Genomic DNA, 25,961 nt, shown 5'->3' on the forward strand with positions numbered 1-25,961 from the left:
GGTGTAAAAATATAGGAACATTTTTTAATGTTAATTTTGAACCTTTTTAAGAATAAAATTAACATGAAAAGGGTAACTTTAACCCCTAATAAATCTAAAAAGGGTAATATTTACACCGATTTTGGATCAATAATGCAGGGTAAAATTAACATTTTCGGAATGTTATTTTAACTTTTTCGGATTTCCCTCAGTGCTGTTCAAGTGTTTTATAATGTCGTTTACATATTAGAATTCAGTAAAATAATAGTGATATTAATTACGAAAAATATGATAAACAATTTTAAATTTGAAGATTTTGAGGCACAAAATGAATCTTTAACGGTGACGGTAAGGACTTAATGATCAATTTTTGTGTAAGTTTTATAATTCAGCAGTGAAACTGTTATGTTTCTGATTCACATAATATCTTTTTAAAATCTTTATCTCTCATGTTATATGGGATAAAATGAAAAATGATAATGATTTATAATTGCCATCTCTTTGGATTTAGCAATATAAAAAAAGACATTAAGTTGCTGAGTGCAATACCAGTTTATCGTTTTTACACTTCCCTATTAAAATATCCAATTTTTGCTCTGAACATGCCAATGTGAAATACAGGCGTTTATTTTTGAGGTATTTATTTAAAATTACACCTTGACATGCATGCAAATAATGCCAATTTATCTAGAGAATGACATTGTGTTCTTAATCTTTTCTTCCCTGACATTTATTTTGACGGAAATCCCTGAATAAATCAATTTTGAAGTTAGCAAATAAAATTCACCAAATATTTTTCCAGTTGCATTTTTGCTCAGAGACACTTTATTTGCTTGACGAATGTTCAAATAATTCAATTGGAACAAATGAGTTTGGAGTGTCAGAATCGTTTTGGCTGATTTTGTACCTTGTTGAGGGTGGCAAATGTGATTTCAAGACACGTCTTCTCAATCTTGTACCACTTTATCATGCGACATAAGACGTCCAATGTGAAGAATTGGCTCTACTGCACTCCTGCATAGAAATTCATGAGGTGGATTTATGCTCCAAATCGATTTGTCTGTCACACTTACATATTGGCAGTTGCTAGATAATCAACATTTCTGTATTCTCCAGAATATGCATTTCCATTTTCCATGGTGCTCACTGATAAAATTTCTCAACTGAATCTAATAAATGCAGAATTGTCTCTCACTTGGAACGATGGGCTATTTATTAACATTTCTCCCTTATGCTCCTTGCTGCCTTGTCACATTTCTCAATTTAATCCAAGATACTGTCCAAAGAATACCTTTGCTTCGCAGGAGGCCTTAAGGAAGTGATTTCGTGTCTTGTAAATGCTTTCAATGGTTCATTGTTAAAGCTCCTGAGAGAGGCATTTTCCACGTGGAAAATCATTTCACGCTCTGCAAAGCTATTAGAGATTTTTAATCCTTCCCAAAGGACACTTTAATACACTAAATAGCACTTCTTAGCGACCTTGATGGCACTTTTAACTGAGAGACTCGTGTCCCCAATTAAGGCAGATATTACGGATTTGCTAAAGCTATTTTGAAGCATTTATTTAATGACGCTTTTTTAATCCAGAAACTCCCAATTAGGTCGATTTTTGATGTGGCCCAATTTAAGATAAAATTCCTTTTTTTTAATTAATTGGTCAATTATTAGTTTTTCGTTTCTATTTTTAATCACTCAAATTACGTAAGTCTCAATCCATGAAACTCAAGCTTTTTAAGATGAACAATAATAATCTTCAGGCTTTAAATTTTTAATTTAAAAGAAAATTAAAATTCTCAATATTTTTTAGAACAAGGAAGTAATAAAAATATTTTTATCCTAAATGGGAAAATTCTAAATTGCGCTTAAAAATTTATATACCGTACAAACAAAGATAAAACCTAACAGAGTGAATTACTATTTAAGTCAGTCGCAATATTTCATCAAATGTGCAAGCATGAGAATAAAAGCTCAGACAAAATTCGCAGTGAGGCTATGAAGACTTTGTGGAATGCTCGAACTTATGTCTTATCTTGACCTAAAAAATTGGTTTCGGAATAATTTGTTAGAAAATAATAAATCATTGGGTAAAGTATCATTTTATAACTATTTCAAACTAAATATTGATTAGGATAAGGGTGATGCCAAATCGAGGTATTACCATGAGCAGCTGGATCCTTCTTCTGATCCCTCCAAATTGTGGCGCAATATTAGCTATAAGGTCTAAAAAAGTCTTTCCATGCTGTTGAAGCGGACCCAAATCTATATTGAAGTTTTATTTTTCCTCGGCAGTGCGGCCTACTCGTTGCACTATTCCGCATTGCTTTGACAGCATTTCGCATAACTTGTGTCACAAACACTGGAAATGCCATATGAGATATGACACATTGCGTTCGAATTTCAGGAGAGATTTTCGAAAATGTGATTCTTTAGCCATGATATTGCCATATTGGTTCCGTTCAGTACTAACCTTTCGAAGAGACAAAGTCACTAACCAAGCCAAATCTATTCTAAAATCTACCGGAATCTTAAATTGCAAGTTCGCGTACTCGCCGATATAGCGTTCATTATTCTGCTATTTCGAATTTCGGAATTTTCGACACCACAATCGTCAACAATGTCAACAACAGTGTGTATATGTTTGCTGCAAAAAGCAAATATTTATGTAGTTTTGTGGAATTTCAGGATGGTATAAAGTGTAAATTGCAATTACATTAAAATAAATGTCCTTTTGATGAACTTCCTCACTTTTGTGTAACTCATCGGTTTAAACTTTCGAACTTCCAACCGGTTTTTAGAGATCAGTTCTCTCTAATTTACCTTCTTCGAATCGGTACAAAAAAACCTTAACCGGAGAGAGCTCTCAAATCGGAAAGGTGATTACTATTAATGATTATCGGAAAGGATTTGGGATATCTGGCAATTCAAATGATAATGGACTTTACAGAACAAATGAACCAAGACGGACTGTATTTGCAAAATATCACAAAATAAAGTAATTTCATTAAAAAATCTATAAATCACATTTTCGAACTTACATGCAGAAAAATAACAGAATTCCCTTGCTGGACTTATAGTAATGGGTATGATTAATCCACATATGTAACTGAAAGGTTGTGCGTGCTATATTGTTCTCTCTTTAAATTCGAGCAATGATATGAGTGTTCTAAATTTTCATTGAATATTAGATAAATTTTCCCGAACATCCAGAAAATTCTCAGAATGGTAAAAGCTTGTGGAATAGTTTGTGGCTATAATGAGCAATTTTCCATGAAGTATCACTGAGTCAGTTCTGATAAACAATGCCACAGAAATAGTGTTAAACCTCACAGTACAATGTGCTCGTTTTAGAATAAATTGACTAAACAACCACTAGATTTCCACACAGAAATTATTATTAAATATTTCCATTTGAAGTGGTTTTAATTAATGAACCACTTTTTTTGCAATTGGCTTGAAAATTCAATAATCTCATGAAGATTCTCATTTAAATATTTTTCACATAAATTTTTCTTGATAGTGAGGAGAAGCTCTTCCCAAGGGATTGCTTTAAAAGCTCGGAAGAACTCGTTGTGTTGCATTTAAAAAAGACTTTAAAGTTAATTTATTGGTGACACAAATTGATTAATTGCTGATCGTTAATTGCGATAAAGTATTCTGAAAATTGTACAATAGCTTGCATCAATTAACATCACCACATATTTTGTACGAATGGGTGGTTGAACAATTAGGGACTGTGCATGTTTCACACTAATTGAATAATTTATTTTCACCCAAAAATTCCCAGAGATTTATTAGTAGAGCTTCCTTCTAAATTTTTGGCCAATTTTCGTGCAATTTATTTACTACGGAATTTAAAGGGAATATTAATTGGACGCATTCTTGAAATATGGTGAGATTTTATTTATTTAAATGTAATATATGCTTTGAAGATTCATATACAAAACAGGATAGGATGCAAGGTGATGTAGGGGAGGGTAGAGCAGTAAAGTATAGTTTAAGACTCATTTGTCAAACTTTTGTAAACCATGTTGAAGATAAGGAAATACATTTGTTTTTTTTTTGTGTAAAGCTATTCCCAATGAATTGAACGTTTGCGAAAATCCTGGCTGTTATAAATGTTACTATTCAAATCCGTTTTTGGGCTGTTTCTGCTGCTGCGGTGTCATTGTCTTCTGGGTCTTTTTGTCACTGTATTTATAAATTGGACAGCCGAGAGAGTTCAGTCCGGTCTAGAACGTCAGAGAAGACACTGAGAGAAATCCGAAAAAGTTAAAATAACATTCCGGAAATGTTAATTTTACCCTGCAGTATTGATCCGAAATCGGTGTAAATAATACTCTTTTTAGGTGTATTAGGGGTTAAAGTTATCCTTTTTTCATGTTAATTTTACCCATTTTACCCTTAAAAAGGTGTAAAATTAACATTAAAAAATGTTGATATATTTTTACACCTAAAAAGTGTTAATGTTATGAGGAAAAAATGTTAATCGCACTCTCTTTTTTTTCTCAGTGGAAGGACGTGTAGACTTGGGTCTCTCAGGAGAATCCGGCTTAACGCTAGAATGTGTAGCGGACAAATACCTTAAGGCAGCCAATTCGCTGTCAATCCTTCCAACCTAATGCCGGCTTCAGACTGGAGGTTTAGCCCAGTTTCCGAAGGTCTCAAAAATCTAAATAACAACGAATTTTAATGATTTTTTAAAATATATTGGATCATTTGCCCTAAATATCCAATTCTAAACAACAATTTGCTAAAAAAAATCGTGCCTGATAAGGAATTAGAGGAGTTAAGCCAGATGGCTAAGCCTTAGGTCTGAAGCCCGTATAAGAATTTGACCGGTAGTTTGCATTTGGTCATTTGCTATTCGAAAATATACAGGGAATTTCCCCTTTCAGATATTTAGCCTGTGACATTTGGAATAGACTAGATAAAAGGAATTTACGTAAAGACCTGTAATTAATGATCCTAAGTCCTCAGTGTAAGGACCCAAATAGACTCAGGCTGATTCTCGAGAATATTTAGCCTGTAAAATTTGACAGTAAAGATTTATCCCAAATTTTCATACACTGAGGGCTCAGGATCATCGATTAGAAGTCCTTAGCATAAATTTCCTTTATCTAATCCTTAACTGCCAAATTTTATAGGCTAAATATTCTTGAGGATCAGCCTGAGTCTATTTAGGCTCTAAGGGCCCAAATAGAATGAGGCTTATCATCGAGAATGTTTAGTCTGTGGAATTTTCCAGTAAAATTTTATCATAAACTGTTTTGAACTTAGAGCTTCGGATCATCGATTAGAAGTCCTTTGCATCAATATCCTTTACCTAATCCTTCATTGCCAAAATTTACAAGCTAAGAAATGTCGAGGATCAGACTGAGTCTATCTAAGCGGCCTCAAGACTAGAGGTTTAGCCCAGTTCTCGAATGTCTCAAAATCCCAAATAAGAAGGAATTTTATTGGTTGATCAGAATCTAATGGACCATTTACTCCTATTATCCAATTCTAACTCAAAATTTTCCAAAAAAATTTGACTTATAAGAAATTAAAGAAGTTAAGCTATATGGCTAAGTCGTAGGTCTGAAGTCCGTATTAGACCCTAAGACAGTTTGAGATAAATCTTTATAGGGGAAAGTGCCCATGCTTTACACGGTCCCAAGCTTTACAATGACTAAATTTTTCGTATGTTTTTCAATAAATGTAACTCATCTCATCCATATTTTAAAAACTAGGGGAAAGTGTCTTATTTTTAAAATATATTGCGGAGTCGCATTTATTTAGAAACATAGGAAAAATTTAGTCATTATAAAGCTTGGAACCGTTCAAAGCATGGGCACTTTATCCTAGTTAAATTTTATAGACTGAATATTCTCGAGGATCAACTTGAGTTTATTAGAGACCTTAGGTTTTCCTTCTTAAAGTCCATTGAAAACCATTGGTTCACCCTCCAATCAGCTTTATTTGAAGCTTCAGTTTCTGTGTATTTGCAACCTACTGAATGTTAAATGGAGCACTTTTAATAGTTGCCTCTTAAACTTGACAATGTTCTCTTGACTGATATTTTGCCAATTTACATGCATGGCGTGTGAAATGGGTTAACAGCATAAATCACAACCATCAGCAATATTTTTTGTTCAGATACGAGACTTTAACCACACTTTAAATTGATTTATTATTTTTATGCATCTCGCTTTTCAACATACACCATATGCTTGTTGATGAGCTTGAACGTTATGTCCATCCGATGACGAAATTCGCTCATTTTAAGATCCGTCCGGAATTTAAAATTGCTCACTAGGTGAATGAGGATTGTCTTGAGAAACATGTAGGCATATTTGATTCCAATGCAGTTCCTTGGACCACCGCTGAAGGGGAGATAGGCGTATGGATGGACCTTCTCGAGATTCTCAGGCAGGAAATGATCCGGATCAAATTTATCTGCATTTGGACCCCAGACTGTCTTATCCCTCTGCATCATGCTTATGGCGCAGACGATATTAGTTCCAGTAGGAATGGTGTACTCTCCTTGAAAGATAAATTAGTCAGGACATGAAACACATCTATACTTTTTATATTCATTGCAACACAATAAATATTTTTTCAAATAATTAACGGTTTTCAAAGCTGTGCTGATTCTTAACCTTGTCTAGTTATGATGTTACGATAATGACTAAGAAAAAAGATCGAGAGTTGAGGTACTGAGATTACGAGTAAGTACCTATGAATGGCAAAAATAATGTTACGTGTTGTAGATGAAACAAGATTTAGGGGAAGTGCTCATAATTTTGGACAGTCTGCATATAAGCATCGATATCCTAAGTTTGAAGTGCGATATTTTCAATACTAATTGACTTTTTTTGTTACTCTCTTTTCAGAAGGATTGTTTAGAAACTTGGCAAGCTATTTATCATCTCATTTTTACTAAAATTAGTTTTAATACGTTTAAAAATGAATTGATATGTAGAGGTGAATTTGACTCTTATTTTGGACAACTTGGTTATTAATTTTTACAACTTGTCTGTAAATTTGGACAGATAATCCGCCTCAACAGGATGCCCATTGTTCTTCATTTTATGAACCAATCTTACCAAGTCCTCTTCCTGGTCATGTAAGGGAAACGTGGAATGTCACAAGAAGCCCAGAAACTTTCCATATCATTCATTAAAGTGAGTTGACTTGGGTACTCAAAGTACGTGCGGATTCGCTCATTTCCTGCCCTTTCCGGGAGCCTTTCAAAGCATTTCTCACTGCATCTCTTTCGTAGAGATGATGCTCCTTTGTTTCTCCAGGCATTTGTCCAACCTAGTCATCACAAAAGCTAAAACTTCACGAAATTTCGTGAGAAAAACACCTGTCCAAAATAAGAATCATCACCTCACTGGTGAATGTCTTAAAAAATTTCCCATTTTTCACACGAAAAATATAATTCACAAGGCAAATCTCACTTCAGGTCAAATGTACAAATCATCAGTAACGTGAATCAACACAATATTCAATGAATATTCAATAATATCACTCAAAAACAGCGAACAAACTTTGTTAGTACTTCCCCAAAACTAAATAAGACTGAAGTAGGGGAAGTGCTCATAATTTTGGACAGTCTGCATATAAGCATCGATATCCTAAGTTTGAAGTGCGATATTTTCAATACTAATTGACTTTTTTTGTTACTCTCTTTTCAGAAGGATTGTTTAGAAACTTGGCAAGCTATTTATCATCTCATTTTTACTAAAATTAGTTTTAATACGTTTAAAAATGAATTGATATGTAGAGGTGAATTTGACTCTTATTTTGGACAACTTGGTTATTAATTTTTACAACTTGTCTGTAAATTTGGACAGATAATCCGCCTCAACAGGATGCCCATTGTTCTTCATTTTATGAACCAATCTTGCCAAGTCCTCTTCCTGGTCATGTAAGGGAAACGTGGAATGTCACAAGAAGCCCAGAAACTTTCCATATCATTCATTAAAGTGAGTTGACTTCGGTACTCCAAGTACGTGCGGATTCGCTCATTCCCTGCCCTTTCCGGGAGCCTTTCAAGGCATTTCTCGCTACATCTCTTTCGTAGAGATGATGCTCCTTTGTTTCTCCAGGCATTTGTCCAACCTAGTCATCACAAAAGCTAAAACTTTACGAAATTTCGTGAGAAAAACACCTGTCCAAAATAAGAATCATCACCTCACTGGTGAATGTCTTAAAAAATTTCCCTTTTTTCACACGAAAAATATAATTCACAAGGCAAATCTCACTTCAGGTCAAATGTACAAAACATCAGTAACGTGAATCAACACAATATTCAATGAATATTCAATAATATCACTCAAAAACAGCGAACAAACTTTGTTAGTACTTCACCAAAACTAAATAAGACTGAAGTAAGCCACGAAGTTCTGTCATATTTCTCGTAAGCAATTGCTCACACTGAATTTTCAACAAAGCAATTTCAACTCAAATCATATTCAAATTTTAACGTATTTAGTGTTAAAATCTTCCAAAAAGAACAAATATTTAGATAGAATTCATTATTCATCAAATATTGGAATAAAAATCCATCATTTTAATCAATTTATTTTTAGTGTCCAATGTTATCCTCAAAGTGTCCAAAATAAGAAACTGGACAAAATTATGAGCATTTCCCCTAAGCCACGAAGTTCTGTCATATTTCTCGTAAGCAATTGCTCACACTGAATTTTCAACAAAGTAATTTCAACTCAAATCATATTCAAATTTTAACGTATTTAGTGTTAAAATCTTCCAAAAAGAACAAATATTTAGATAGAATTCATTATTCATCAAATATTGGAATAAAAATCCATCATTTTAATCAATTTGTTTTTAGTGTCCAATGTTATCCTCAAAGTGTCCAAAATAAGAAACTGGACAAAATTATGAGCATTTCCCCTACAGGGAAAAATTTGTAAGCTATATATCATAGTTTATCATGACATAGAACAGATCTATACCCCCTACAGCTCTACAAATTGAAAGTAATTCTGTCAAAATTTTCTTTAAAAAAGTTTGACGTTTCTGTCTAATGGCTTCTACACACTAGGAGTATTTTTTTTAAAGAAAAATTCCTTTTAAAAGAAAATTTCCCCTATCCTTGTAAGCAGAAACGCCAGATTTTTTTTAAGGCAATTTTTGATGAAAATTGCTTCTAGTGTGTAGACACCATAAGGGTCTTTACACATTATGAGCAATTTTTGTCAAAAAATGCATTTTTCACAGAATTTTGACGTTTGTACCTACACCAGTGCAGACGATTTCCTTCAAAAAAGCAATTTTTGACGAAAATTCCTTCCAATGTGTATAGGCCTTAAAATGATAGGCGAAATTTTCTTAAAAGAATCATTTTTTAGAAAAATTGCTCCCAATGTGTAAAGGCCTTAAGGTAAAAGTAAGTGTATAAGGAAATCTCAGGATCTCATATAAGACCGGTAGGTACTGAATTAATTTCCAATCTATTCGTGAAATGGTATAGGATAGAGAGGCGTGGGGGGGGGGGTTAACGCGATCGTATTACGGACAAGAGATTAAAAATAAATTAATGAATAAATTTATTCAAGGAAACTCTTTTTTGTTCAGGTTTGGTTTGTCTACTTGTCTCTTTGGGTAATTTTCTACAGTATTTAAGATATACTGTAAAGCAATCAAGAAAGCAATATTTAGACGAGCGATTTGTATCAGTTTTCATGGATCCAGAGTTCCAAAGACCAAAACCTTTCAGAGGTTTTTCAAAATCTAAGACCTAAGACCTTAATTGGTTTTAAGGCATTACGTGGGTCAAAAGGACTGAAAAACAGCATAGGGGAAAGTGAGGCACCTATGTATTGGTGAACATTTAAAATGGGGCTTTTTTCTTCTATTTTAAATTGAATTGGACATAAGCCCTTGATTATAAAGTCAAAATTATTAGAAAGAAATGCCTTCTAAGGCTGTCTACACACTATGAGCATTTTTTAAAAAAATTCTTTAAAAAATAACCCTAAAAAGGTTTTTAAAAAGAATCGGCTCTACACTAGTGAAAATTTTTGTAAAAAAATGGGTTTTTTACAGAAATTTGCCTGGTATGTAAGCAATTTTGTAAAAAAAACCGACCCATTTTTATTTTTTAAAAAATTTTTTAAAGAATTTTTTTAAAAAATGCTCATATGTGTAGACAGCTTAAGAACTTATGTAAAAGTTACGAGTGTAAGTCATAAACCTTAGATCTGAAGATAGAAGATTCCAATAAAGCGGTTTTCAGTTTTCTGATTTTAGCCCAGTTTGCGAAGATTTCGAATTTTCACATACTCTTATTAGAGAAATGCCCCTTGTCCCAAAATATTTCTCCGCTTAAGAAATATAATCTAATAGATAAATCTAAGCTCTGACGACTGAATAAACAGAATAAATTTGATTAAGTCTCTCATGATAATGAATAAATCCAAATAATTTATAAAGAATCCTAATATGTGTTCCTCTGAATTCGAATAAGGAATATATTTTAATCTAAGGTGCACGTAATGCGCTAAGATATTTAGATTAGAAGAAGACATACCATTTGGAAATTAATGATGTTACGTTCTAAAGAACTTACCTAATTCAAAAGGTGCACTTGCTGTCCTGGCTATTAAGGGAACAGATGGAAAGAGTCGCATTGTCTCTTTAGCAAATCTGCAGTGATTAATATTGATCAAAATTAAAAAAAAAAGTGAAATAAAATATATAATGAGACATTTTATAATTAGAAAGCTTTTAAGGTAATTAATTGAAAAGCTTTTAATTCACAATTTATTGTGAATTAGAATTTTATATGCAGAATCTCAATAAAATTCATTTAAAATGCTCTAGAATTTTACGATTATTTTTCCAAGAATAATTCTGAATATATTAATTTCTGTGGCTTTTATGACGCAAATGTACAAAGTAAATTAAAATCGCCTTACAAAAAATATTCCATTGAATTAACAAGTATCTTGATTTATGATTCATTGTTGTTATACTAACCTCTCTAGAAACTCATATTTTCCAAAATCATCGTACTGAACATCATCTTCTTTATTAGGCATGATGGATTTAATTTCTTCGTAAATCCTCTGTTGATGTTCTGGAAACATGGCCAGCATTAGAATGCAATAAGAACTAACGAGAGCTGTGCTTTCGAAGCCCTGGAAGACAGAAAGATATAATAAAAGTGGTTAGGTCTGGAAGGTTTGGGATAATTACTAAGGTAACCTACGGTAGCCACAATTGTGTTAGCTTCACTGACCACATCCCGATCATTGAACTTCTTTTCGACCATTCGGAGCTTCATAAGTTGATCGATATAGATTTGAGGCGTTTTGAGTGGAAGATCATCATCATCATCCGACTTTGATGTTTCAGGGGGCTTGTAGTTGATCTTCTTTTTCTGAAGAATCTGCAAAATACTAAACTTTAGCTCCGCCCAGCAATTAAAACCAGAAATATAAGAACCTTGTCGACAAATCCAAAGGTGATGTCAGAACTCTTTTTTTCAACCCAGTAGAATGGTGTGAGCCGAAAGATCCAGTCCCAATGGAGAAGGGGATTGAACATTCGCGTTGTAATTATGGACAATAAACTAGAAGACATGCAAGTCACTTATAGAATGTAAATTCCACAAAAAAAACATATGTAAATTGCGTATTACTTGTTACCAGCATCCAAGTATTCAATGTTCTGATTCTTCTGAATGTGCATCTCCGTACCCATAGTTGTTTCTTCCGTGCGATCGTTTGCGAAAAATTGCAAATAAAAGTATTAATATGCAATAGAACAACGCATTAATAATATAGCTATAGATTGTAAGATTAAATGGGATTAAAAATTAGGAATGCAAAATTTCTTGGAAGACTTCTTAACTGCTAGTGCTCGTAAAATGTTTCGTATCATTGTAGTTCATTAAGATATGATCGTCATAGTAATGGGTCATGTATTATTATTATTTTTGTTTTGTAAATATGTTTTTGTTGCCCCAATTAGAATCGTGTCCTTTTTGGAATTAAGATTTTGTTGTAAAAGCCTAACTATATTTAGGGTAACTGTGCCAAGTTTCGGCATAGTTGCGTACAACCACCAAAGTCTTAAGTTTGAAATGTAATATTTTAAATACAAATTGATTTTTTTTTACATCTTTTTAAGAAACGTTGTGTGGAACCTTGTAAATAGTTTATTGTATTTGTTTCTCTAAAATAATTCTTAATATATTTTAAAATTTTTAAAAATATAGACATAGATTTGGGTAATATTTCGGCCACATTGATTCTCATAAGTTCCTTGTTCTTTTCGAAGTTTTTTCCAAAGTCTTTTTCACATCACCTCGATAGTTGAAGAGATATTTTTTGTTTTTTGCATTGTATAATCTCTAGAGTATCCAAAAACTAAAGTTCATAAAAATTTGAACAACATTGAAGTGGTCGAAATTACAAGCTCGACGAAATTTGGTACACTTATCCTAATTCTTATTTTTTGCAGAAAATTTTAGAGTAATTTCAATTTTAAAATGTTGATGAAATAAATTCTGCAAAATATTTTAGTTCTTGATAAAGATTTTTTTTTAAATTAATCCAATGAGCTTCTCTGCACTAATTTCTCAAGGTATGGTACTGGAAACCTTACATTAATTTTAAAAAAATGCATCGTAAGAAATCACGCTTGCCAAAGGTCGAGGGGTCCAGTGTTCTTATTAATTATTATTAATTATTATTATTAAGTGAGGACGGAGATAGTTCTCTGATCAAGTAGAATCAATTTTAGAACTAAATCCTATTCATCATATACCTGATATCTTTATTGATATATCTGATATCTTTATTGATAAATTGCCCATTTTCGTAAGATTAAGTAAGATAAAGATTCACTGCTTTTCGCCACTTTTATCACCACTTTCCGCCACTTGTAAAATTTCCTAAAATTGTGTACATATTAAATAAATAAACTTATATTTTCTTAAGGATATTTTTCATTGAAATGTTACTAATTTTTAATGTAAATCGTAATAAGTCTTAATTTTATAATTTGAATAACACGAACGGAAAGTATTTTAATTCTTCAAAGATGATTGGGTCACCGGTGACCCAAAATTGAAATTTTTCATACGACCTTCTAATGCTCTGTTTTGCTCTAAAAAGTCAGAAAAAGTAATTTTTCAGACCCCTAATTTTTGACCCTCTCGTCCTTAAAGGGTTAGATCCACTCTATTTGTAATTTTGTTCTTTTATTTTTTTTAATCTCACCTATTTTGAAATTTTACGATATTAATATATATGTCCTTAATATTTAACATTCCACACTAAAATGAGTGTAACAATGCTGTACTTACGACAGACAACATCAAGAGTTAGGGCATCCATATAGGTATAAATATCCGTAGCGTCCTTCTTGTTAGTAAGTCCTTTAAGCCTTGAGACCAATACCTTGACTTCCTTATTGAATATTGGCATATAGGTTTGTAGGATCTTGAGGCTGAAGGTTGGATTGAGCAGCTTTCGATGAACTTTCCACTCAGATTCTTTAGATAAAATAATTAGTAGATTAAATCTCATTCAGAGGTATTACTCCGGCCCTTACCTGGAAGAGCAACTAAACCTTCCCCTCCGAAAGACCTCAAGAATTCATAAACTTCCGCACGACTTAAACACTGAGGAGAGTTAAGGACAGTCTGCATATCTTCTGGACTCTTAACAATGACGTACATAGTCGTCCCAATCCACCATCTACAAGGGCCCTTGAAGCTTGATGTGAGGTATTGCACTATTTTTAACAGACCTAAACAACACAATTTTGTATAATTCTATCTCGATAAAATCACCAAATGCCCCACCTTCATTGGAGACCCCAAAGGTCGTTTGATAGTTCCCAATCAAGGGAATGACAAAGGGCCCAGGCATTTTCCATGATAATTTGTAGAGTTCTTTCTTGGTCCAGAGGTGCCTCAAGATAATGGCAGAAATAATGAGCACAAAAAATACCCACATTTTCCGGGAAAAATCGCGTGAAAACTGGAGATTCTCACCCGGAAGATTTGCCTTTTTATAATGTCTCTGTCAAGCAGCCACGAAATGGTGATCGTACGTTGATCGCCCATTGGTCCGCAAGAGTTGAATCGGGAATACAACTTGGGCGTCCGATGATAGCACACGCCTTAGAGTCCACCATCTCGCACACATACTCGAGTACCTTCGCGAAAAATGAACCATTAAGCATTTGCATAACGCTGTACCTTGCCCATGATGCATTTTTGCATCATCATTCGCAATCCGGCTGGCTGTACGTGAAGATCTCTGGCCAGAAGCGGATAAAATTGACTAGTGGAAATTTCCGTGGGAGTTTTTTTCAAGACACCTAGTCATCTCGTGATTAGATGGCTATATTATAATCGTAGTCTAGTTCATGCAATATGTCTGTAATTAGTCACTAATTTGCCTCATAGCGGCACTTTGAGGTGGAGATGCAGAAAAAACAGATCACACGTGGGAGTTTTAACGGAAAGTCATCAACTTCAAATTACAAAGGAAAACGGTTTAATATTTAAATGCTCAAAATTAAAGACTTTTTCTTCAGAATAAAAAGAAATATTCAGAAATTTTATGAACTTAAATGTTTTTCTCAAATCTTTATAGAGGTTTGTAAGATAGTTTTTTTTCAAATTAGTGCCTGAAGAGTTTTAAGTGGCCAGTTGAAAAGAATGCAAAATGTTCAAACTTACGAAAAAGAGTTCTTCGTAAATTGTCTTTTCATATGGATTAGAGAGTGCATATACAGTGGGTGTCAATAGTTTGTAGCCTGATGCATGTTTGAGAAAACAACTGAAAAAATGATAGAAAAAATTACTTTTTCAAATTTTTTTTATGCAGATGAGTTCTTTGTAAACCGATATTATTTGTATTTTTCAAAAAAAAATTCATATAAAAAATAATTTTTTACCAAAAGTTGGTAATTTTTGAGAAATCAAAAGTTCGTTGCCTCTTTTAAAAAACTAATTTAAAATGGTCAAAACATGGACCCAACTTAATGTAATCCAGTTACATTTTGAGTTTATGTCATTTGAGAGGCAAATGGTGGATTTGTAAATTTTTAAAGTTATCAATGGTAAATTGTATATAAAAATGATAATAAATAAATAAGAAATAATCTGTTTTTTAATAATTTATAATTTATTTTAAAAATGGCAAATTACACAAAGTTAAAGGGTGGGAAATCGTCCAGAGATACTGTTGGAATGAATTTATGTCGTTAATTGCCAAATTTTATGGAAACAAACTATTGACACCAACTGTAAGTGTATTACTCATGAAATTGGTTCGTAACTCAGAAAATCGTGTTGAAATAAAAAATTGTATCATCTCGTTAGTGATTGGACCCTATATAGCCGATTTGTAGATATCAAAATCTTTCTAAAAATCTACATTGAAGCAAATTGGTTGAAAATCATCCTTTCACGGTAGTTGAACTTTGACTTTTGAAAATTAAGAATGCCATTTTGTTTTGGGCCATAGCTATGTTACGGATGAAACATTGATCTGGGATATTCTCAAAACATGTCAGAAAAAGAAATATTAACAAAGGGTTTAAAAATAAAGCAAAAAACATGGGATTTTGCTGGCATGGAAAAGCATTGAGAGCAAAAAAAATTAGATAATATTTTTTTATTGGGGGTTACCGAAGCTTGAAAATTGATAGTATTTCTTATAATCTCACTTATATAAATACTACTCTCTCTTTGAGCTTCAGTAATAATAATTTTTTTATGCTTAAAAGAAAATAAAACATAGTGTGTGTATTATTTATTATTGGAAGTAGACTATTTAAAATATTCACTAAAACAATAAAAATAAATTTTGGGTTGGTTTTAGATAGTTTTTATTCGTAAAAAATGTACAAAAACATATCTGGTTTAATAGGGCAGTAAGATTTACATTAATTCCAAATTTGAGAATTATTTTTCAAAATAAAATAAATCATTTTTAATAGTAATGTATACTTTACTTCCGTCATAATTTACCCGCGTACCAAAAGTAATTATTAAAGGATCTGAGAGCTCTTAGAAAGGGGGTCAGGGATGAGACTTAAACCTAGGGGGAAGTGGGGCACCTTTGAAATTGGGATTTTTCAACTAAATACTTTTAAATAAAATTGAGCTTTATCGTGATATAATTTAGCTGCACAAACAGATTGAGAAGCTAAATTACATTATGATATGTCTCAGTTCTAATTGGATATAGAAGAAAAATCCTAATTTCAAAGGTGTCCCACTTCCCCCTACCACCCGTTCCCCTCCTTCAAACAGATCGTCCCTCTGGTCTGCACGCAGCACGTTCTTACTCATTCGAGTCTAGTCTCTAACTATCTCTCTATCTTATCCGTCTCTTAAACCTTCAAGGACAAATGGGACACCGGGTCCCTAAAATGAAACCTAATTTTTCGGAATATTTGGAGGACAGAATAACTTTCTATAGTCAAAAAAATTGTTTTTGTTTTTGGTACACCGGTGTCTCACTCGTCCTTAAAGGTTAATTAATACTCTCTCTCTATTAGCGATCGCCGCCAAAGTCCAGGGGTGTCATATCCTAATCGCGTAAGTGTGCAAGAGGGAGAAAAGTTGTCATGCCATGATGTTGTCCCATTATAACACACAGGAGAAGACCATTTTCATGGATGGTGACATCAAAAGATGTCAAATGGTCAAATGTCCGCTGGGTTTGCCAGTCGGCAAGTCTGGGGCTTACAAGTATAACACGGTACGTTTTCAAAAGGAGCACAGTATTTAAATATAAAACTTTATCAAAATTTTTAATTACATTGGTTAACTAAGAGTCTGAGAAAACTTTTAACAATTGAACTACTAACTTGAACAACAAATAACTTAGAAAATTGCAGGAATATAAGAACCAAACGCAATGGATCTAATGGAGTCATACTGTATTTAATCAATTTTTCACCATGTTGATTAAAATTGCATTTTTGATTTCAAAAAATCGCAGTAGATCGATTCATAATCTTACTGCTCAAAGTATCATGGTTTTATAATTTTTATTTATTCTTCTAAAAATAAATAAAACATATTTATGGGACCCTTAGAGAAAATGACGCTTTCCCTTTGCCATAACTTTACATAGAATCTAAACACTTTCAAAGATCTAAATAAAAAAAATGATAAAAATGATTTTTTATTAAGGGAATTAATACAAATCACAATAACTTCCTGCAGAGTATTATTAATCTCAATTTTTTTTAAATTGCTTTATAACTCCAAGTTTGAAATCCAAGTTAATTATTCCTCGGAAGAACTGACACCATATGCTTGTTATTTAGTTTGAATGTGATGTCTACACGATGATTGAGGTCTGGAAGACATAGGCTGGTTTCGAACTTAAAATTGCTCACAAGATGCACCACAAGAACTTTCATCAACATGTATGCATATTTTATGCCGATGCAGTTTCTGGGACCAGCACTGAATGGGACATAGGCATAGGGGTGAACTTTCTCAAAGTTCTCCTGCAGGAAGTGATCCGGATCGAATTGGTCAGCCTTGGGTCCCCACACCTCTTTGTCTCTATGCAGAGTCAAGATACTAATGACAAAGTGTGTGTTGGCGGGAATTGTGAATTGTCCTGCGGAGACAGATGGGAGATGATGGTGCGGTTAGAGAATTCCACAAGATACTCAAGAGACGGAAGAGACTTACTCAACTGAAATGGAGCACTCGCCACTCGAGCAATTGCTGGTACTGTGGGAAAGAGTCTCATGGTCTCTTTAATTACCCTTTCGGTGTACTTTAAGTCTCCTAACTCCTCATACTTGACGTTAGTCGGATCAGTGACAACTGCCCTAATTTCCTCGAGCACTTTCTCTTGGATTTCAGGATGCATTGCCATCATTAGAACACAGTATGATGTGATTAGTGCCGTGCTCTCGAAGCCCTGTATTAAGACAAATTTATAAAGGGGGATTTTCTGTCAATGTCATATTAATTAAAATAAAGAGGTCATCAATTTCTAAGAGAAAAATGTATATATATAATTTTCAGAATATGTTGAACGTAGGTAAGATAAAATTAATCCAAAAACATTGAATATTACATCTAAATCTAAATCTAACGTCCATTTTTCGATTTTCAGTTAAATTTTTGAATTTCTTTAATTAATATTCTAATTATCTGATTCGGATATAAAAAATATACTTTTTTCAATACTAGTCCCCGGCGAGTGGCCTTCAAAGTTGAAGCCAATTCCTTACTTTCACATACAAATGCGTATGGGAATTTTTCTGCACTCGTGATCGTTATGCTAAATATTTAAAAAGTGAGAAGTTTTTGCGTATTATAAGATACCTTTCCGTATGGAGGGATAAATATACTAAATTTTTGTTTAAATAAATTTTTCCCTTGGAGCACTGTGAGCTGAGTCCGAGATCAATTTAGGAATTGGCTTCAAATAGCTCCATATAAAAAGACCAACTTGCCAGGCGCTTGTTTCAATAAATTAAGATGTGAAACTTCAAAAATTTTAAATTTAAATTACTTTTGCACACTTCCCTTTTCCTTTTGAATTTTGAATAAAACTTACCGTTGAAATTATAGTGTTAGATTCATTCTTAACATCTTCATCGTTAAATAAATTCCCTTCCATCGACAGTTTAAGAAGTTGATCAATGTAGAGTTGAGGTGATTTAAATGAAATCTCTTCATCTTCCTCCTTGGAGTACTTCTTCTGAACCAATTGATATTCTTTCTTTTTATTTTGAAGAATCTGCAAAGAAAAAACATTAACAATCACTCTTACTTGTAGTAAAAAAGTCTCGTAAATTCTCTTTTAATTATTAATTCTCCCGCACATGACTTTGAAGTGAAACACGGAGAAGTAATATACAGCAGTACAATTGCATGTCAAACATGTTTTGAGATTTCTCAAAGCGATATTGCAGTAGTAAATTGAGTGTTTCGACTGTTTTTGCTTAAACCGGATCTCTTGTTGGTAGGAGTTCACCCAATAAGGTGAAATATGATACATTTCAAAGACCATTTTATTACAATTACCTATAAATACCTGAGCTTTGGTACATGAGCTGGTGAGTTTCGATAGAATTTCTGAACAATTCAGTGTGAATGAGGAATGGTGCATCATGGGAAAATTTCTCACATAACATCAAGTTCAAGTTCTGAGTCAAGATGCTGAATAATATTATGGTAAGATGTATTTTTAACATTTATATTGAATCGTCTTTATTGATTATCACCTACATCGGATCAATTGATTGTACTCGTCTAATCGCGAATTCTATGAATTGATGCTGATTTTTCTACGAATCCCGAAGTGGAAAAACAACTTTAAAGAATCAATTTTACCGGTCTAATTAGTATCTTACCTTATCTACAAATCCAAATACGATATTGATGCTTTTCTTCTCGATTTTGTACCATTTGGTGAAACGGAATAGGAGATCCGAATGCAAAAGTGGATTGAAAATGCGTGTGGTAATTATTGAGAGTAAACTGCAAAAAAAAAGAAACCAATGTCATAGAAAATTGCAGTAAATTAGACATTCCGTACTAACTTGTTGGCGGCCTCTAAATACTCGCTGTTTTGATTCTTTTGAATGTTCATCTCGCTCCCCATGGTTGTCTCTGCAAGAGGATTTTCTTTTAGCTTAGATCAATATATTGTACAATTACTAAACTTACGACAAACTATGTCCAAAGTACATGCATCCATAAACCGGTAGATATCAAATGCAGGCTTCCTAATGAAGTCCTTAAGGCGATTAGTAAGGGTATGAGATTCTTTGTTGAAGATTGGCATGTAACTCTGAAGGATCTTAAGGCTGAAGGTTGGGTTGAGGTATTTTCGGTGTTCTTTCCACGTGTCAACTGTAATTCACAAAATTAAATCCTTATAAAATATCTATTCTTTATAGATTAATCTGGTTAAATTACCTGGTAATGCGACTAATCCATTGCCAGCAAGATTGGTCACATATTTATATACATCATCGCGATTGAGGCATTCAGGAGCATTTAGAACAGTCTGCATATCCTCAGGCTTTCTTATTAGAACGTAGAGTTTGGGCCCTAACCAGTATCTCATCAATGGCCTAGGGTAGTTGGCTACCACTGAATTCAGTAACTCTAGAAGACCTGAAAATCAAATTAAAATGCATATAAAAATTAGGAAAATTTAAGTTGGGAAATTCGGTCACTTTGGATTGTAAACGATGAAAAAGACACGGATTGACCTTACTGATTTTCTCTCCTACTAGTAAGGATAATAAAGGAGAGAAAAGCAGTAAGGTCAATCCGTGTCTTTTTCATGGAAAATTTAAGATTTAATTTTACATATTTATTTTTTGTTATTAATATATTATTGATTTTTTTTAAGTAAAATCCATTTTAATATTAGAAGAAAGTAGGGCACTTTTGAAGTGGGACAGCTTTGAAATTGGGCTTTAAAATCAAAAAGTATTATAATTGTACTAATGGTTTATGGAGTTAAATAATAACATAGTGAGGATCAGTTTCACTTAAAAGTAGGTAAAAAAGGAAAAAAAAGCCCAATTTCAAAACTTTCCCAATTCGAAAATGCAACTGCCCCAATTAAAGAAAATTTTCATAAAGTCAATATTCACATTCCTTCAAGCTTTGCAAGCGTCTATCATACTCTTTCACACTTTTCTTCTTCTCAATTTTAAGTCCGAAAGAGTGGAATAGACTTATGCAAATATTTAAAAAAAGACAGGGACGTGAATTTTGGATTGCATGAAATTTTACCGACCTAAAAGTATACCGGAGGCATAACTATCTAAATTAGACTAATTTTTGTGAAGATTTAGGAGTTTTACCGGCCAAAATTTAAAATTCCACTGATAAAATTTCATTTTCTACCGACCAATTCTTAATCTGAATTTCGGAATACCTTTAAATAATGACTCTAATTTATTGATGTATCATAGAATACTTTACGTAAAGCAATATAATAGAATCGTATATTCTTAAAGTCTATTTATAGGACTGTAATCATTTTTTGGATACAGCGACCTTTATAAGTAAAGCAGTCCGTTGATATGGGAATTGCGAGTTTCTACAGGCATAGGGTGGAATCACCAGTTCTCGCCAGTGCCCCACTTCTCGCCACTTACATTGAAATCGCTATTTTTCGCAATTTATGAAATAAATGAGTCGCAATTTTTTTGTATTGTTTCTGCTTCTACGCATAGAATCGAAAAATAATAATTATTCGTTTTGGATTCACGATTTTGATCACTTTTTAGAGCAATATTTTAAGCAAGTGCATCGAATCCAACATCTCTTACCAAATGTACTAAGTGTCGTCAAATTTTCATCAGGCCAAAAATACCTATTTGGGTAAATAATTTGTCTATTGAATATTTAATTGCACTCGTGGAACACATAAAATTTGTATTTAGTCAATTAATATTTCATTTTATATTATTTTTGTATAAAAATGAGGCATGGCGAGAAGTGGTAATATTCTGGAATTGATTTTACCACCTGTCGCCATATCTTTTCAATAGGCGACGCTAACTTCACTTCGTACATTCTCAGTTGTCAAATCTGCATTGTTTACTTTCTGCAAAAGCCCCATAATTTGATTTCTCAAATAAAAGTGAAGAAAAATCATTTAAAGAGAGTAATAATAAAGTGATCACAAGGAAAGAGAAATGGTGAATGTATTCTTTTCATAGCATTGCCTAAAATAACCGAGTGTGGTTCTTTTCAAGTGGGTGGCGAGAAGTGGTTACAAATTTTACAAAACTGGCGAAAAGTGGTCAAAAGTGGCGACGAAATGGTTATTTTTGCATTATTAATAAAAATCAGTTTTTTAAGTAGTCCAGCGTTATGTTCTAGGATTATTGTTTTCACGTATCTAGAGCCAATACATCTAAGTAACTTTGTGTCAAATTTGACTTATCTTGTAACAAGGATTCAAAAGTTATGATTAAATGAATTTAATTTTTTCCTAAACATGGCGATAGCCGGTGATTCCACCCTACAAATCTTTCCAAAAAAGGTTTCTTCCTCACATTATTTGTAAAGATTTCATTGAAATTTTGTAATATGCTGGACTGACCTATGCCTTAAGCCGAAACAGAGGGCTTAACGCATCACTTTTATATGCATAATTTGAACATTACTGTACCAATCCGCCATTTGTTTTTCAAATGATATTACTTAAAAACATAACGGGATTAAAAGAAGTTGGTTGGACGTATTTGACCATTTTAACTAACTTTTCCAAACGTCTCCAAATCGGCCGATGACTAACTTTTAGAATAACTTTTAGAAAACATTTTTTTGGTAAGAAATATTTTTTTTTTAAACGCAAATAACAACTTTAGATCACAGACAACTCATTTGCAGAAAGAACAATTTTAAAAGTAATTTTTCATTTTTAAACCCAATTTCTTGAATATAACCTTGTCAAGAAACTTTTGACTGATACTGTATAATCAAAATATTGGGTATAATTTAAATATTGGTTAGACTATCTCATCAGTTTCCCAGTAAGCCATCTCTCGGCTTAAGTCTTGAATATGTCTAGGGTGTAAAGGTCTCTTAGTAAGATATCATAGAACTGTAAACCTATTATATCCAGTGAATTGTATACGTTGAAAAAATCCTAGCAGTTGTAAACTTTACTATTAAAATCCGTCCCTGGGCCGCTTCTAAGCCGTTGCGGTGTCATTGCTTTCAGGGTTTTTGTCACTATACATACTATACCTATAGGTTGGAGAGCCGAGAAAGCCAGTGCGGTCTAGAACGTCATAGAAGAAGGACGTGTGGACTGAGAGCCCATTTCCTATAAATCCTTCCAACCTAAGAACCCGATCGGTAGTTTACAGAACTAACTTTAAAACCGTATTTATAGATTTTATGGATACATAATGAATAATATATTATTCATGATGTAGTTTCTGGAATCTAAATAACGCAAGGATAAGGCAATTGGGATTTATTATAAAAATTTACATTCGAAATTCCCATTAAAAGTCAGATAAATTTATATTAAAAAGTTTTTAAAGGCCTTAGCTCTCTAAAGTTGTCTTCAAACCAGAGTTTTAATCTAGTTTCCGAAGTTCTCAAAATTCTAAATAATAATCAATTTTATTACTTTTTCTGAATTGTTTGTCCTGAATTGATTGAGAAGATAGAGCTATGACATGTGACTGCGCCTTAGATCCGAAGCCCGTATGAGGGACTCATTGCCTTTCAAATGTAATCTTTTACTTAAGATTTCTTAAGATATATAATTTTTAATATCACCAAATAATCAACTTTTATGGCTCAGTATATAGTTTCTTAGAATTTACAGGGGCACAACTCTAGTACTATTCCATCCGTTAATGTATTTAAATTCAAATACTTAGGGTCACCGTCCTCTAACGGAATAATGATAATCAACTATGTGGAGCTTGAAAGAAAAATATTGCGATTATAAGGCTTGAAGCCGAGTTGAGCAGAGAATTGAGAAGGAACCGAGTGACAAGTAAATATTTGGGAGTTCATTAATTAGAAAAACATCTACTAGGTGTACACATAAGAAAAACCGGGATTGAATTAGCCTGCAGATAAATTAGTCATGGGTTTTAATTAGCCAGTGCAGTGGTGTGTTCTAGTTGCTTTTAGAAGAATTATAGATGAAACTACTATTTAACCGAATTATGCACACGAGATGTGTCACGTCTATTCCATATTCCATGATGGGAGAAAGCGCCCTAGCTTCAGACGGCTCAAGCTTCTAACAATTCCATTATTTTCAATATGTTTTTAATGAATTTGACTCGTTATAATATTATATTTTAATACCTAGTCCGATGCTTCAAATTTCCTGAAAAAAGCCATGGATCAAATCCATTAGGAACATAAAGAAAATATTGAGTTGTTCAAAGCTTAAGTCGACCGTAGATATCACACTTTCCCCTATATATATTAGTTTAATTCTATCATTTTTAAACAAATAATTCTCAAAGAAAAACTTTATGTTTGTAAAAAGTTTCCCATAAATATAGAATTTCAGAAGAATATTTTTTCATAAGAATAAAAAAGCGTTGCTCACATAATAATAGTTTTTGTTTCTCCCTATAAAACTATTTTGATAAAAATATGAACACAAATGCAATTTTAATTCCCAAAGAGCATTATAAACCAGAACACTCGCTCAGGAATGTACTTTCAGAGAGTTCACAAGAAACTCATCATAAGGATTCCTTCCAACCTCTGTAATTTTTCTTCCTTGGTTGTTTTATAATGGTTTTGAACTTGTTAGGAAAATTCTCTCTAAAGATCGTTCATTGAAATAGTTCTCAGTCAGTGGCACTGTAACTTTTGAGCTTGATGGTATGAAATTTCTCAAGAACTAAACAATTTATAAGCTTTGTAGGTAATGTATCGTTCAAGATTTGTCAATCAAAATTGCACCTTCATGTGTCTTTCCGATGATGGTATGGGCATTCCCCAGAAAGGGGATCATGAACGGTCCTGGCATCACCCATGAAAGCTTGTACAGCTCCCAATTTGTCCAGAAGTGATGAAGAACAAGTACACAAGCACAAATTGCAAGCACGAAAAGAAGCATTTCACCATGAGTTCACACAAAAGATTTAAGGAAAAATAGGAAAAACACTAACATAAATTCACAAAACACTCAGGACACTATAGTGCCTTTGAGAACTTACAAACAAGTATTGAGAACATAGAAAAATTCTCTTTCTATTTATAAAGAACACAATATGTTCTATTGTATTGAAGTGTGAGTCATTAGCGAGAGTACACAGATACTGTAATTGAACTGTTGATGATTTTTGTGTGAAACTCAACGTGAGAAGTGATGTATTTATCGTATTCATTATCTTGTACAAGAAAACTCTTATTTCTTAAATACTGTCAAATATTTAAAATAATAAGAAACAGAAATATAATTAAGTTTTCATGATCTTAGTTCTCTTTTTTCGCAAGTCTAGTGTCGTCCATTCGGTTCACATGATCTCTCCAGTATCGCCTTCTTGACCTTGACCATCGCACAATGTCCTGGACTTCACACTCCTCGCGAATATCTGAACTCCTCTTTTTATCGCGTAATGAGTCCAAAAAAATCTTCCAGCATCGACTACGAGACCAAGAGGTAGATCATCGAAAAGATGGTACGAGTCTTGGACATCATGACACCTTCAAACACTCAATCACGATAAATAATCCGTAGCCCTACTGTGGAAAAAACAGGTATTTGCCTAATTAAAGTAGAAGAAGATCTAAGTTCGATTTTGAGTCTGTATAACTCAAGCAAATTTATCATCATAGCTGCTTTATATTTAGTACAGCATAGCTCAAATTCTACTGAACATATTTTATTTTTATCAAGGATAAGATGAAGGTCTTCAAGTGACTGACAATTCTCTAAAATTAGTAAATGCAATTTTATTGCAGAACAAAATATAATAATTTTTATTCTGCTTTACGTTTTATGAGGAATTTTATTTTCAATTTCAATTCAATTTCAGTCATAATATCAGTTCAATAAATTCCCAACTCCTAATAAACTGGCTAATTTATTAATATAAATACGTACATTCCAATCATAGTTTAATTATAATAACTGACCTCAGAATCTGTCAGAGTCAGAGTTTAGTGCCAATTTCCCACACATTTTGTTTTATTACTTTTTGTATGAAAATTAAAATTTCATTAGAGCCAAAGATTCCATGAACATGGACCAGATAAAATAACTTATAAAAATAATTAAATTTTTTAATGAATTAAATTATAAATATAATAATTTTACTATAAATATTAATACGTTTACATTTACACAATATTTTTAATGTTTCAAAAATATTTTATTGCTAATTGAATTATTTTTTTTATTGACTAAAGGGAGTAATGTCATTATAAGTTGTTTTATTCCGTGAAATTATTGCAAAAAAAAATACAGCTCTCAAACCTAAATGTTATTTTGTCCCCCAGT

General features: G+C 32.8%; 1 protein-coding gene across 1 annotated transcript; it reads right to left on the reverse strand.

Annotated features, from left to right (window-relative positions):
• Nucleotides 1-6,129: 6,129 nt before the first annotated feature.
• Nucleotides 6,130-24,683, reverse strand: LOC129809513 (uncharacterized). The gene is made up of 19 exons (XM_055859372.1): nucleotides 24,419-24,683; nucleotides 19,919-20,119; nucleotides 19,667-19,852; nucleotides 19,540-19,609; nucleotides 19,351-19,477; nucleotides 18,552-18,734; nucleotides 17,672-17,906; nucleotides 17,252-17,597; nucleotides 14,204-14,288; nucleotides 14,056-14,160; nucleotides 13,805-14,009; nucleotides 13,552-13,749; nucleotides 13,304-13,492; nucleotides 11,633-11,702; nucleotides 11,437-11,563; nucleotides 11,201-11,380; nucleotides 10,969-11,129; nucleotides 10,559-10,635; nucleotides 6,130-6,501 (listed from the first exon to the last, which is right to left on the reverse strand). The coding sequence occupies exons 1-19, from the start codon at nucleotides 24,573-24,575 to the stop codon at nucleotides 6,155-6,157; spliced, it is 3,249 nt and encodes a 1,082-aa protein (XP_055715347.1). The 5' UTR covers nucleotides 24,576-24,683; the 3' UTR covers nucleotides 6,130-6,154.
• Nucleotides 24,684-25,961: the final 1,278 nt, after the last annotated feature.

The sequence above is a fragment of the Phlebotomus papatasi genome, chromosome 1, assembly GCF_024763615.1.
Source record: "Phlebotomus papatasi isolate M1 chromosome 1, Ppap_2.1, whole genome shotgun sequence".
Taxonomy (NCBI): Eukaryota; Metazoa; Arthropoda; class Insecta; order Diptera; family Psychodidae; genus Phlebotomus; species Phlebotomus papatasi.

What these genes read in the sequence shown, in the direction of transcription:
- LOC129809513 (XM_055859372.1), bottom strand. Translation starts at nt 24,575, where the DNA reads ATGCTTCTTTTCGTGCTTGCAATTTGTGCTTGTGTACTTGTTCTTCAT. An exon ending in CATCGGAAAGACACATGAAG is followed by an intron (nt 20,120 to 24,418) that starts GTGCAATTTTGA and finishes TTTGATTTTCAG; the next exon opens with GTCTTCTAGAGTTACTGAAT. An exon ending in TGGATTAGTCGCATTACCAG is followed by an intron (nt 19,853 to 19,918) that starts GTAATTTAACCA and finishes TGTGAATTACAG; the next exon opens with TTGACACGTGGAAAGAACAC.